Source organism: Chrysochloris asiatica, unplaced genomic scaffold (genome assembly GCF_000296735.1).
Source record: "Chrysochloris asiatica unplaced genomic scaffold, ChrAsi1.0 scaffold00380, whole genome shotgun sequence".
Taxonomy (NCBI): Eukaryota; Metazoa; Chordata; class Mammalia; order Afrosoricida; family Chrysochloridae; genus Chrysochloris; species Chrysochloris asiatica.
Genome location: NW_006408898.1, coordinates 1,777,300 through 1,791,612, shown reverse-complemented (window position 1 = coordinate 1,791,612; position 14,313 = coordinate 1,777,300). Strand labels below are relative to the sequence as shown.

General features: G+C 37.5%; 1 protein-coding gene across 1 annotated transcript in view; it reads right to left on the bottom strand.

Annotated features, from left to right (window-relative positions):
* Positions 1-14,313, bottom strand: part of ANAPC1 (anaphase promoting complex subunit 1) — a 110,893-nt gene that overhangs the window by 13,894 nt on the left and 82,686 nt on the right. The window contains exons 35-43 of the mRNA XM_006876451.1: positions 13,987-14,077; positions 13,847-13,900; positions 12,824-13,017; positions 9,538-9,624; positions 6,645-6,762; positions 5,591-5,668; positions 4,876-4,943; positions 3,878-4,016; positions 2,492-2,578 (exon numbers count right to left, since the gene is read on the bottom strand). Coding sequence (XP_006876513.1) covers positions 2,492-2,578; positions 3,878-4,016; positions 4,876-4,943; positions 5,591-5,668; positions 6,645-6,762; positions 9,538-9,624; positions 12,824-13,017; positions 13,847-13,900; positions 13,987-14,077 — 916 coding nt within the window. The remainder of the gene's footprint in view (positions 1-2,491; positions 2,579-3,877; positions 4,017-4,875; positions 4,944-5,590; positions 5,669-6,644; positions 6,763-9,537; positions 9,625-12,823; positions 13,018-13,846; positions 13,901-13,986; positions 14,078-14,313) is intronic.

Here is a 14,313-nt window from a genome sequence, read left to right as displayed (position 1 = left end):
GATGGCTAAACTTCGTCTCTTATACTTTGGACATATTATCAGGAGGGGACAGTCGCTGGAGAAGGATGTCATGCGGGGTAAGATGGAGGATCAGAGAAAAAGAGGAAGACCCCCAACGAGATGGATCGGCCAGGTGGTATCATTGATGGCTTCAAGTGTGGCAGCGGTAGTGAGGTTAGCCCAGGATCGGACATTGTTTCATTCTGTTGTGCATGGGGTCGCTATGAGTCCGTTCTGACTCAATGGTAGCTGACAACAACAAGAAGAATGTTACAAGTTGTTAAACATAATAATAAAAAGATACACAAGGGAAAAGAGAAGGGAAGCAAAAAGGCTCAGTACATCAAATCAACAAACCATGAAAACATGCAATAGTAAGGAATAAAAACAAAAAAAGCTTGACACACACAGAACAAATGACAAAATGGCAGCAGTCATTTCTTATCAGTAATTACAGAGAATGTAAAGAGAATAAATGCTCCAACTTAAAGAAAGAGAGGTAGAATGAAAAGAAAACACAATTTAACTACATGCTGTTTACAAGAGATGCAGCTTAAACCCAAGGACACAATTAAGTTGGAACTGAAAGGATAGGAAAAATACTTCACGCAAATAATAACCCAAACTAACTACTTCCATGAAGATCTGTCTCCTTTACCATGAGACCAGAAGAACTGGAGGTGCCATTACTGAACATTTTGATCACAGATTCTATGTAAGAATGGGTGATCAAGAGAGGGAAAGCAGAACAGAATTTCTAATTCACATGGAATCCAGACTTGCTAAAGGCATGAAGGTTGGATGAACCTCCGAAACACTATATGTATAAACTATCAAACGGGCTAACTGCCCTGTCAACTTTCACTTATAGCACAATTTAAACATAAGTCTGCTTTGAGCGTTATACTCTTTTATGAACTATCTACATGGGATCAAACTGGCAATAGCAACTTGCAAGGTAAGATAAAAGCTGTAGAGGGCAGTGAATTTATGTCAATAGAAGATCAACTCAGAAAAGGCAGGTAAGAATGGTTGCACGACTCAAAGAATGCAATCAATATCACTAAATGGCACAAATAATATGTGCTGAAGGTGACAAGAAACGGATCAAGTTAGAGTAAAATGAACAGCTACAGATTCAGAGATACATGCCCTGGGTTGGCTGGGAGGAGTAGGATCTAGGAAGGAAACCCAGCATCAAAAATGACACAGTTGAAAAAACTGACAACACCTAAATTTGGGTGAGATAGCAGAGTCAAACCCAGCTGGGGTCAAATCCAGCCACGGGCTTTACAGTAAGAGACCTGTGGCCTTCAGTCCACGCTCCAGGACTTACTAGCTGTGTGACCTTGGCAACGTATCTCTGAGGGGTAATTTCCTCATCTACACACCCAAAATGATAAGGCATCTACTCTCAGAGACAGAATTAGAAGAGTATCTGACAAAGAATCAGAAACATTATAAAGACTTAATAAATTTAAGAGGAAAAGATGATTTCACTTAATCCTAAAATCACAGTTATAAAGTAGGATCTATTACCATCCCACGTTTAGAAATTTAAAAAACTGCATCTTAGAGAGGTTGAGAAATGTTTCCCAAGGCCATACACACTTGTAGGTGAAAGGCCATTAATCCCAGATCACGTAATTCTTAAATTCAATTTGTTTGTGTTTAATGTGGGATTAAACCACAGATCAGGTAAGCATTCTTTGAATCCTGAAGAAAAATTTCAGGACTAAGAGAAGGGTTATAATATAAAATGAAAACAAATTTGATGCAATTATGTAATTACAGAAAAAGTAGTAGGACACACTGAAAACACAGATTCGTTTATGACAGGACATAAGGAAGAATAACCTGTCAAAACTAATCTTACAGCAGTCCAGGAGCAGAGGACCTGGGACCATCAAGGGAGAAGAGCAGAGTGCAGGACCTTATCCAGAGAACCAGTGATACCAGAGATGGAGGTAGAGGCGATGACATGGAGTAGATGGAGCAGCTGGGAACTCTAGACCCAGAGAGGGAGAGGGGCTGTGTGCTGACAGCCGGCAGGCAAGCTTGCCGGGTGTATCCTTTGGTTGTTTGATGACGCATGAAGGGGATTGTAATCATTGCAATGAAACAAAATACAATAGGATGAATGTAAACCTGATGTTCTCCCATGTAAACTATCACTCAATTCACAACAAAAACTTTAAAAAACTAATCTTAGAATATTTAAGTGTTTCTTCTACCAAAGTAGAAATTATTAAACAATTTCAGATTGTGACAAAGCTGTATCATCCAAGTAAAAAATCATTCTCTGATTAATAGTGTGTCAGAGTTATGTCATCAATTCTCAAAGATAAATACAAAAATTCTCGTTTTTTGTGGTCCCAAGACAGAAAAAAATCAGTTCTGGAGCTTCTACAAACCACAGGAGGGGGCTTCAAAAAGTTCAGGAAAAAAATGAAATTTAAAGATAATGGAGTTTTTCCACATAAATACATACCTGACCCATGTTTACAGTTGGTTTACAGAAATATTCAGCAAATGACAGAAGTGCTGGGTCAGAAGTGAAGGCTGATATAGTTTCTGGCTAAAAACAAACAAGCAAACAAATAATAAATGTAAGTGAAATTATGAAACATTATGTTCTTTACTGTTCAAATTGCAATCCACACGGTTATTAGACAACCTTTCTTTTTTTTTTTTAACTGTGAACAGATAGTTTACTTGTGAGAACATCAGCTTTACACCACCGTTTCATTACAGTGATTACAGTTTTCTCCGTGCATCATCATTCCACATATTTGCTTCCATTCCTTCTAGATTTTTTGGTGGTTTTTTTTTTTTTTTGGGGGGGGGGGATGTGGGGGGTGTACCTCCCTTTTTCACACAATGTTGTCATAAAATCAAGGCTGTACCAACTTGTTAGAGCTTCAACAACCTGTAACTTCTAGAAGTTACAAGAGGCTTTTTACATAAACTACACTGAGCTATATATTTATCAACAAGTCTTTCTTATACAACTCAACCAAAAGTCTTTTCCCTTCCTTCACTGACTGACTAAAAGGCAAACTCAAAATGCTACTAATAGAGTAAAGAAAAAAAGACTAATACTCCAACTTCAAGAATGAAAAAGAAATACAAAGATATTACCATTTTGCATTAAGGTTTCCATCTTACATCAGAATTCCTAGAAAGCAGGGAAGCTCAAGATAGCTTCAGTTTTTTATACTTTCCCTATCTAAACTCAAGCCCAAACAGTTATTTTATTTACACATTGGATTCTAATTTATTTAAGACGCAGTCGTGTCTATTTCAGAGATCACTTATTGAACACTGCCAAATAAAATTCACTTAGTATCAACCACAAATGAGGGGGCTTCAAAAAGTTTGTGGGAAAATTGAAGAAAAAGATCACAGAATTTTCCCAAAAAACATCTGAAGTCCCTTACATATTTAAACCCTGGGAACTATAAAAGCTCAGCCATAAATTACTAACCTAAAATGTGAGGTGAATTAAAATAAATGTAATTTTATCCTTCCTTACCAACATTTAAACAAGTGGTGGTTTAAAATGCAAATTACTAATAAGTGCTTCGTTGTAAAAATATTTTCCTGTTTTGGGCATGAATTACATAAACCTTGACTAATTTGAATATAAGTAGACAAACGATTAACCTAAACTATAAATCATACTGAATATGAGCACTTATATCTTATTATGGTTGCTCATAAAACTGTACCCAGGTCAGTTAGTCTTTCCAACCAGTAACGACGAGAAGGCAGCAGATCCCTTAATGGTATTGTCATAAACTACAACATAGAAGCACGTGCTAGTAGGTTTGGAACAATTCCCCAGCCTCCTTCAGTTTGTACTCATCAAGGCTACCTTGAAAGCCCGAGCTTCAGAGTTCCTGTTAACAACAGTCTGGGCTAACAAACTTTGCCACCCCATTGGGTCTTCCTTATAGGAGAGCTGACCAGCTCTGAGTTTAACATACAAAACCCCATCCTTGGAAAGGATTGATCTGAAAGAAAAAAAAAAAGGATAAATTTAATATGATGTAGTGTTTGTAGTTCTCGACTGAAAACAGTGTTGTAAAGTGCTGTGTTGCCACAAAATCCAGCCTTCACCATTTCCCACTAAGGACTCTGACTTTTACCCAATGTCTAAAGTTAAATCTGTCCCTAGGAGAAAGCCTAGAATAAGGTTCTAGATTTCTCTGGCATCTAGATTTGAAAAAAAGGTACTATGATTATCTATAATGAGCTCTGGCAGCGTAGTGATTACGAGTCAGGCTGTGGACCTCAAGGTCAGCAGTTGTAACCTACCAGCTGTTCCGTGGGAAAAAGATGAGGCTTTTTGCTCCCGTAAAGATTTATGGCCTCGGAAACCCTATGCTATGTGTCAGGACCAACTACATGGCACATCACCACTAGAACCATGACTATCTAGCAGAGGGTGAGCGTCAAAGGCATTACTTTATCCTACATTTCTTGTACTTCCTGTATCATCTAGTACTGTTCATAGATCTTAAGGTATTAAGTTACCTACTGATTGGTTTGTAGCAGAAAAATAGTGTTTCAAAACTAAAAACAGAAGAAAAAAAATTAAATAACAGCTAGTATATAGAAAGTTTTCGGAAAATATACATTGTGACAAAGCTAAAAATACTTACATACTTGATGCATTTTCTCTTAACATATTAAAGTAAACCCTGTTTCAAAGGTATACACTCATTTATTCAAAACACACCCTACTAGATGAAATCAAAGGGTGGCAAGGAATATTCTAGACAATGATCTATAACTTATACCTTCTATGCTTTCTTTCAAAACTTCTGTTCATTTTATAAAAGATACGTCTGAGAAAATTAGTATACTCACTTCAAGTGTTGTGTTCCCTTGCTTAAATCTATGAGCAGTTCCCAGTATCTTGGGCCTTTAACTTTAATCTGCCAAGATAAATGTAAACACAATTAAGATAAAACTGAAAAGGTGCTGGTTTGACAAAATGAAACCCCTGCTACTTGAAGGAAATGAAAATAACTGGGCTAGAAAGAGACATTAAAATGTTAAGAAGCTCCATTTACAGACAAAACTGTATCTGACTCAGTTCAGGGGCCATCTAACCTATCAGCAGAACCCCTACTAGAGATGGTCTCTATTCTTCATGGCCATTCCTCCATATACACTGAGAACACACGTGCTTTTAGTTGCCTATCTTTAATACTATGTATCCTCCCCTGTAGGTGTCAGGATAGCTGGGGGGGTCTAAGGCACCAGACACAGCTCTGGAGTCCTGGTGTGGTGCTGTAAGATAATACACTAAACCACAAGGTGGGTTTGAACTGCAAGGTTAGCAGTTCAAACCCACCAGCCACTCTTCGGAAACCCTATGCAGCGTGGCCTGAGTCAAAATTCACTCAAAGGCAACATAACAATAAAACATGCTCCTTTGTTTGAATTCATCCTTTGAATTGTTGAGTGCCCCTGAGTCCATTCTGACTCACAGAAAACCTGTGTAGGGTTTCAGAAGAGCAGCTATTGAGTTTGAACTGTGGACCTTGCAACATATCTCCCTAAATCATATGCAACTCACCTGCTTTAAAAGGTGGAGTTCTGGAAGAAGGGTAGGAGCCATCAACTCTTCTTTTGTTTGTTCATACCACTGAGTGCCCTTCATAAATATAAAAAACAGCCACAGTTCATAACATAGTCGGGGGAAGTTACAAAGAGAAATCCCTCAACTCTACATACTCTCCTATCCAGCAGCTTTCACACAGTCCAATAGTTAAATTACTACATTGTATAAAATTCCTGTTTTGATGCTCAAATTGTAAAGCACTAAGGTAAGAATTCCTTCCCATGGCCTACTTCATCTCCCATCAGCTCAAGCCTTACACCTTACATACTAGCAGTAACGAAATGAGTGACTATGCAAAGGCATTCGACTGTGTGAATCATAACAGACTATGGATAACATTGCAAAGAGATATTCCAGAACACTGTTAATCGTGCTCACGAGGAACCTGAACACAAAGAGAGAATCGTCTGAACAGAACAAGGGCATACCGAATGGTTTAAGAGCAGAAAAGGTGTGCGCCAGGGCTGTAGCCCTTCATCTACTTAATCAATCTGTATGCTGAGGAAATAGCCTGAGAAGCTGGGTTATATGAACAAGAACCAAGATCAGCAGGCAGACAGGAAGGTCCAGGAAGTAAGCAGATAATAGAACAGGCCACTAGCTCAAGTCCAATAAAGCAGAGTTTGGAGGACAAGCCAGATGTAAAATCCAGACCCATCAAAAGCAAGCAAGGTTTGCGTTAAGTGTCCATTATATTGGAAGCAGGCCACACCTCCAAGGAAACATCCTTTCAACTGATGGACTGCTTAGAGTTTCCAGGGCTATAAATCTTTATGGAAGCAGACAACCTCACCTTCCTCCTGAGGAGAGACTGGTGGGTTCAAAATGCCAAGCTTTAGTTAGCTACTGAATGCTTTAAACATTGTGCCACCAGAAAGCTTAAATTTGATGAATCCAACTCATTACTGTCACCTTTTAATGGATAACACTTTTGGAATTTTTTTACCTACTTCAAGGAAAGATGAATGAATGGTAGCAAAATTACAAACAAATTATAATGGGCAGTTACCTCATAGGTAACTTCTAAGAGGGCATAGCAAGGCATGTCTGTGTCCACATCCACAGGCACTAGAAGCCTTGGTTCTGCAGCCAGGACATACAGGTGCCGAAGAGCCTGGAGATGATACCTGTCCAGAGAAAACAGAGAGGAGGTAAGACATAGCCAAGAACAATATCAGCTCTACCACCTGCTGCTGCTCACAGAAAGCAAACAGAACCTAGGGTAGTATCTTCACAGGGACATCAATCTAAAGAAAGATGAGACTCAATTTCAAAGCAATAAAGACATTCTCTTTTAAAAATTATATACAGCTGATCTTTGATTCAAACTTTCTTTATCAGAGGTCTCACAGTTACAATCCCTATCTGCTCTAATAAAAATGTAGTCTCAGAAACCAAACGGAGCACTTTTAGTCTGTCTCAGACGGCTGCTGTGAGTCTGAATCGACTTGATGATGGCGGGCTTGGCTTTGGTTTTGAAACCAACTGCCACTATGACCATCAATACAGGTGTGTGGTTTTTCATTGTATTCTACCCAATACGTAACCAACTGCCACTATGACCATCAATAAAGGCGTGTGGTTTTGCATTGTATTCTACCCAATAAGTAACATTACCAATTTTAAACAGCCTTCCCTGAATTGATAGGTAAAACTGTGTCTGAGTTGTGTTCATTTAACAACAATATTCTTATGCTCCACCTTATCATCGGTTTGGACTTAGATCAGACTATTTATTTAAAAAGAGTTCTGGTGTGGTGCTGTACGATAAGCACTGGACTACTAAACACAAGGTCGGCAGTTCAAACCCACCAACCTCTCCTTGGAAACCCTGTACAGGGTTACTATGAGTCAGAACCAACTCCAGGGCAATTAACAACAAACTTATTAAACATAGCTCTTTCATCTCTATTATATTGATTATTTATTATATACACTTTCAAATGACAGTACTCTGGGCAGGTGCTGAGGGAACATTGAGTTGCACACATCAGTTATCTCAGATGTAACTAGGATACAAGGAACTAGTTTCGTCTCTTCCCCACATGCAAGCGAAGATCCATTATGCCTGAAAGTTCTAAAACCTGAAGTGTTGTTGGTTCTTTGCATTCTATTAGGCAGAACTTTTACATGATCTGAATGCTCCTGTATGGTTACTGCTCACTGCCACTGATAAATTGCCTCTGCTCTTTTGTTGCATTTTGTTGTTGTTGTTCCTTCTATGTAATTTATGCAAAACTCAGTATTCATGCATGAATAAAAGGGAGAAAAAAATTATACAGTCATTCTCACTAAATCAGAATTTTTATTAGAATTAAACTATAGGACAAAAGATACAGCCTTTAGGTTCTCTTGGCTACTATCCTTTGATGGATAATTTCCCCATTAAAGTTAACTTTTTTCAGCCTACTTCTGGGCTTAGAGAAGTTCTACAGATGTAAGAATTTTGAGACTTGTCAGTCATCAGTTGTCCAAAGTTCTCTTTGGATCTAAAACTTTGTGAGAGAAATCTTTAAAAAGGCATAGCCAGGAAGAAAAATAAGTAAGAACAGAGCAATCCTAATTTGGAAATGAGTCCTGGATTTGGCATTAACACCAAACCAAACAACTAGTTTTGCATTATACTTCTAAGACAGTTAACATGGCTACTTCGTTTAGTTATTCTTTTTACTATTTAAAAGATAAATCACACAAGAACACCCACATTTGCAGTTAATACCCACTTGACCTGGCTTCAATAACTGGATGATCAGAGCTCAACTAGAAGATGAAAGAAGAGGGGAAAAAAAGTAATCTGATACAATTTGATGAACTTGACCTACACCTATGGATGCAGTAGCTCAAAAGAGGGAACAAATCTTTACAGCAAGGATCATTCCCACCCCCTCCATACACAGAGTAGACAGGGATGGGCAACTTGGACACTGGCTATCCAAAATGGGGGGGGCGACAAAGGCAAGAAGTGATGGCTTACAAGCTTTCAGGAGGTAACCTAGATCCAGAGGGCGTGGAGGAAGGTAGAATCTCCACTGAGTAGTATCCAATCTGTCTGGGCAGGGCTGATGAAAGGAAATGCAGATAGGTCTCTTGTGATAAAATAGTGAATAATTGTTATGAGGACTGATTGTGAGGGTTGGAAATGTAAAGGCAGATGTTTTGTAGCAAGGAGGGGAGTGATTAACTTTGCAGTCTAGGAGCAGACATCCCTGGGACCATCAAGGGAGACGAGCAGAGAGCGGGACCCTACCCAGAGAAACAGTGATGCCTGAGATGGAGGCAGAGACGATGATGTGGAGAGATGGAACAGCTGGGGACTTTAGACCAAGAGAGGGAGAGAGTCTGTGTGCTGATGACCGGGAGGCAGGCTTGTAGTGTATACCCTTTGGTTGGTTGATGATTCAAGGAGGGGATTGTAACCATGGCAATGAAACGATATACGATAGGATGAATGTAAAACTAATGTTCTCCCATGTAAAGTATCACATAACTCACAATATATCATTAAAAAAAACAACTAAAGCTCACAAGGCAGGAAGGGACAGAAGAAAGATGAACAAATGGGAGAAAGTGGGAAGAGTACAGGTACATGGAGGAGATTGCAACTAATGTCACAAAATAAAATGTGTTATAAATTGTTGAAAGGGAAATTAATTGCTCTGCAAACTTTCACCCAGACCACAATAAAATGTGTGTTTGTTTTAAAATAAATGCTCCATTGTTAAATTGAGAACTAGATGTGTTCTCAAATAAACAGAATGAAAAAAAAAAAAAGGATAAATCATTTCAGCTTCATTAAGCAGTTTTTCTAATATGAAACCAAAACTTAAACTATATCCTTAGAAAATCAAAAATATCATTTTGAAATCGCCAATCAACTTCTCATGATGTATCACTAGACTTACCGGTTGTCAGTGCTATGAGCTGGGAAGTGTGGGTAGAGGGCACAGAGAAGAGCAGCAATAGAAGAGTTGGATGTGCTCAGAGAGTACCTGCAAAACAAATTCAGTAGGAATGGAAGCTATTCATGATATTTCGTACTTTCAAAGTATTCTTGAGCTTCAGGAAACAGGATACTGTGGCAAAGTGCCAATGCTGTAAATATTTCACTGTTCAGTTAGTCCTGAAGTCACCTCAAGACTATGTAGTTATTTAATGCGAAACATTCCACAAATGTTAAATTTCAACACTTGAATTACTAAGCAAGACCATACTCTAAAATAACATACCAGTCAAGGTCAAGAGTGTAATCCTAGAGACTACAAATGTTGAAAGAGTCATGTATAAAGTATGTCACTTTCTTCTCCACTTTTATATGTCTATTTATAGAACTGAAGGATTGGTGTGGTGCTATAGGATAAGCTCAGGCCTATAGGATAACCACCATAAGATCAGTGGTTCAAACCCATCAACCCTCCTTGGAAAGCCTTAACAGCACTTAACAACAAGAACATTTACAGAATTAAGGAGCCCAGGTGGTACAGTGCTTTAGCATTTGGCTGCTAACCAAAGGTTGTCTGACCTCACCAGCAGTTCTGTAGAGAAAGCTATGGCAGTCTGCTTCCATCAACACTTACAGCCTTGGAAACTCTTGGTTGCTATGAGTCAGAATCGACTTAAAAGCAGTGGGTTTGATTTTTTTTATTTACAAAATTATGAAACAGACTTTTAAAAAGAAACGTTTTCTTAATGGTTACTGTAAAGCTTTTTTTCCACTTCTATAAAGCATGAACATTCTTTCAGAATTATGGACTAATAGAAAAAAGAAACACCATAAAAATTTATAAATAATTATTGCTGTGAAGTGCCGTCGAATCAATTCCAACTCATAGTGACCCTGTATAGGATTTCCAAGGAGCAGCAGATAGGTTTGAACTGCCAACCTTGTGGTTCAAACTGACCTTACAATTCAGTGCATTGTTCTGAAGTGCCACACCAGGACTTGATGAATAATTATTATTCCTCAAAATAAGTTTTTCTTATCAATGTGAAAAACTTTTCATAGAGGTTACATCCTCTTAGCAAATGACCTTTTGAAAATTTCCTTAGTTTATTTTACGGTTGCTCAAATTTAACAGAGGAAACAGGCAAATTGTTTTAAAGTACTAGTTTTTCTTACAAGTATTTTGAGATAAAGTTGGCATAGAACACCAAACAAAACCATTCCTAAAAATCAATATAAAAATAAACCAATACGAAAAGTAGGTAGCAAAATTTTAGTGTTGAAAAAAATTTCCTGGGCACGTTTCGTTTCTGGGTCCTTTCTCATCAAAATAGTTTTCAATTTTCTTAAAATGTCTTCATAATAAGTTCCTGCAATTGTCCAGTGTCCTTCAAGAACATTTATCAAGATTACCCCTTTGAAGTCCCAAAAGACAGTCATCGTTACCGTCTGAGTTGCCTTGTATGCCTTCAGTTTGGCTGGCCCAGCTGCAGTCGCTGTTTTGAATGGACCTTGCTCTCTAGATGATATTGGTAAATCCAAGACTAACTCCAGTTAAGATTCACTCCATAAAATCATCTTCATTAGTTTTGATCTTGCTTTAAAAACTGAAAGATCAACTCTTTGAACTCCCTGATCTTTGTGAAACACTTTAGACACCCAATAAGCGAAAGGCTTACTCAGGACAAACTGGTCAATTAAAATTGAAAATGGCAAACCATGTGAGACTCCAGCTTTGGTTGTTATTGCATCTATGATAATCCTAGTCTTTTATCAGTTTCTGAGCTTCATGCAGTTTCTTCATTTTTGTCAAGGTTGATAATCTTTCTTCTCGTGACTCACCTTCGAAGTTTTTCAACCTTCCTTAAAACATTCGATTCATGTAAAAACTGTTGTTTTATATTAGGCAGTATTCCCATAAACTTGTTGCAGAGCTTCACGACTTTGGAAAACGTTCGCTTGAGTTTTGTTAAAAAGTCTGTTATTAGCCCTAAGCTCAAAATGATTTTTTTCCATGGCACAATTATTTTGAAGTTTCCCTAATAAGGCTTGTTAAGTGCTGTCGAGTCAGTTCTGACCCACAGTAACCCTAGAGGAGCGGCTGATGAGCTTGAACCATCGACCTTGATGTTCAAACTGACTTTGCAGTGCAGCACATTAGCCAACAGCAGCACATCAGGACTCCCTAGTGAGACTAAGACAAGTATATTACTGAGAGACTTTGTCTGCATTCATTCAATGATCTCAGAGACATGTTGAACACATTTTGGTTGGAATAAACCTGTGCATGCAGAAACTAGATCCCTAGTAGCAACAGTATTCAATATCTTTGTGTATATATAAATTAAAAAGACAAGTACAAGAATGTCCATAGAGCATTAATCATAAGAGCTCGAAGCCATAAACAACATATTCATCAATGCAGCATAGATTAATAAACTGTAGAAGAGTCATACAGTTTAGCACTAAAACATAATTACTACATGCAACATAGATGAATCTCACAAGTACAATGAACAAACGAAGAAAGGTACATAGTGCAACATTTTACTTAAATTCCAAAAAATAAACAGGCAAAACTAATCTCAGGAACTACGAGACTAAATAGCAGCTACCTTTGGAAGAAGGTGACTGGGAGGGGCACAGCTGGCAGGGCTAGACACTGTGTGCTTAGATGCAAGAACTAGTCTATATTCTCACCTACATGATAGTAACAAAAAGATTTTCAGATTGTAGTTAGTTCACTGATCTCTACTACTATGGTTTCTACCTTTTTCTGTATGTATGTTTTGCTTCATTAAAGATCATGAAAGGCCAGGGCAGTCTTAGGATAGGGTAGTCAGCAAAAGCAGATGCCGGAGAAAAAAGCAAGAAAACAGAAAACTGAGAAAATGTTTTAGGACTTGGTGACTGGTACTGTTCACGAGAAAAGAGCCGAGTAGAAGGGTAAAAAAATCAATCATCCAACAGCGAAGTGCTGCACTGAAATCCTAGTACAGACTTCTGAGAAATGAGGTCCTTCTCAGAACATGAGAGAGGCTGGTAGCTCTACTGACTAGAGAGCACTTATTGGTAGCTAAAATATAAAGAAGCTGCTTTAGAGTGTTAGAATACTACTAGATACACTAGTAACAACCAGTCAGATTATTTGAAAGTTTTCTTCTGTATTCAAAATCAAAACAAATTACTATCACAGAGCTTACTCATTAGCTCTTTCCATTGAAGGAAAAGATTATATAATCATTTACCTTCCTCCTCCCAAAAACAGAAGCCCAAGGGCCATGTGGTGGGCTAAGTGGAAACCATAGTTCATTTCACCACCTGTTTTCATGTGCAAGAAACGACAAAGCTGCAAAACCTTTAGATTCCCCGAGCCAGCCATGACCATGGCAAGAGACAGGAGCACCACACTCAGACAAGTTTCTAGGTTGTAAGGACCTGTCTTGAAATACAAAAAACATGACTTGATTACAATGCTATGTTGCATTTCTTTATTATAAAAACCATACAGGGCACGATTAGAAGAGTATAAATTTTATGACTTAAAGCCTGTAAAAAAAAGTATTTTCTCTAATCATAACACAAAAATTCATGTCAATAATCACTGTTAACATCTGTCTCTGAATCTTTTCAACTATCTATCTGCATTTTAAATGAAACTGAAGTATTACTATATATATTTTATCCTTTTTTATTATACTATAAGCAATTTTCCCTCATAAAATATTTTTTCTACAATATGATTTTGATAGCTCCATTGGAAAGCAATGTATTGGTGTGCTAAAATATCATTTATTTACCTACATTTAGACTTTGTAATGTTTCTCAATTTTCTAAGTTATAAATAATATTGCACACATCTGCAAGGTTTGTACCAGAAAATAAAATCATGCAGTCTTCCTGTCATCAGCACAGTTTTGCCTCAAAGTCAATTGGAAAAAAAAAAGAGCGAATGTACTTGATTTACTACATACTAGAGTAAAACAAATTAGCAATATTTATAGTACTGAGAAAGATTTTATGAGGTTTGATAACCCAGGAAGTTACGGCCTAGTTTACTAACCCTCTTGTTGCATTCTTTAAGAGTAATAATATTCTCATCTAATTGATTTCCCAGGATAATTAAAAAAATAAAAAGGAAAGCCAAAGTTTCATTCCTCCCATTCTAAATTCAAATTTAGAGATTTTTGACAACTCATGATGAATGGAAGCATCAGTAAATTTTCTTCAAGTTTCAGTTTGTCCCCAAAGAAAATCATAAAATGACTTACCACAGAAGCATTAGGTGCAGACAGATAAGTCATAAAATCTTTTGCAAATTTATGCTGGAAAATGAAAGAAAAAATTCAGTTAAAAGAGGCATTTTAAGACTTTGTTAAAAAAGAAAAGAAAAAACTGGGGTACTTCTTACCAAACAGTTAAATGCCGATAAGTTTTCTGAGCCAGCAAATCGAAAACCCAGAGACAAACAGGCCCCTGCGATGATGTAGACATGTGCTTGCCTGTAAACAGATTACAGAAAATTTAACACTATCCTTATTTTGCGGTAAAACTATTAGCTATCTCCAGGTAAAAGTAATACACATTTGTATGTAATTTCTATCCTTTGGGGAGTGCTCAATTGTACCTATATTAAACCAGTAGGTTTCTGCATGTTTTCTTCAGCAGTAATACCCCATAGCCTGCACTATTTCATTAGTAGCAAAGGAAGATAATTTTTCAAAATGTACTGTCAAAA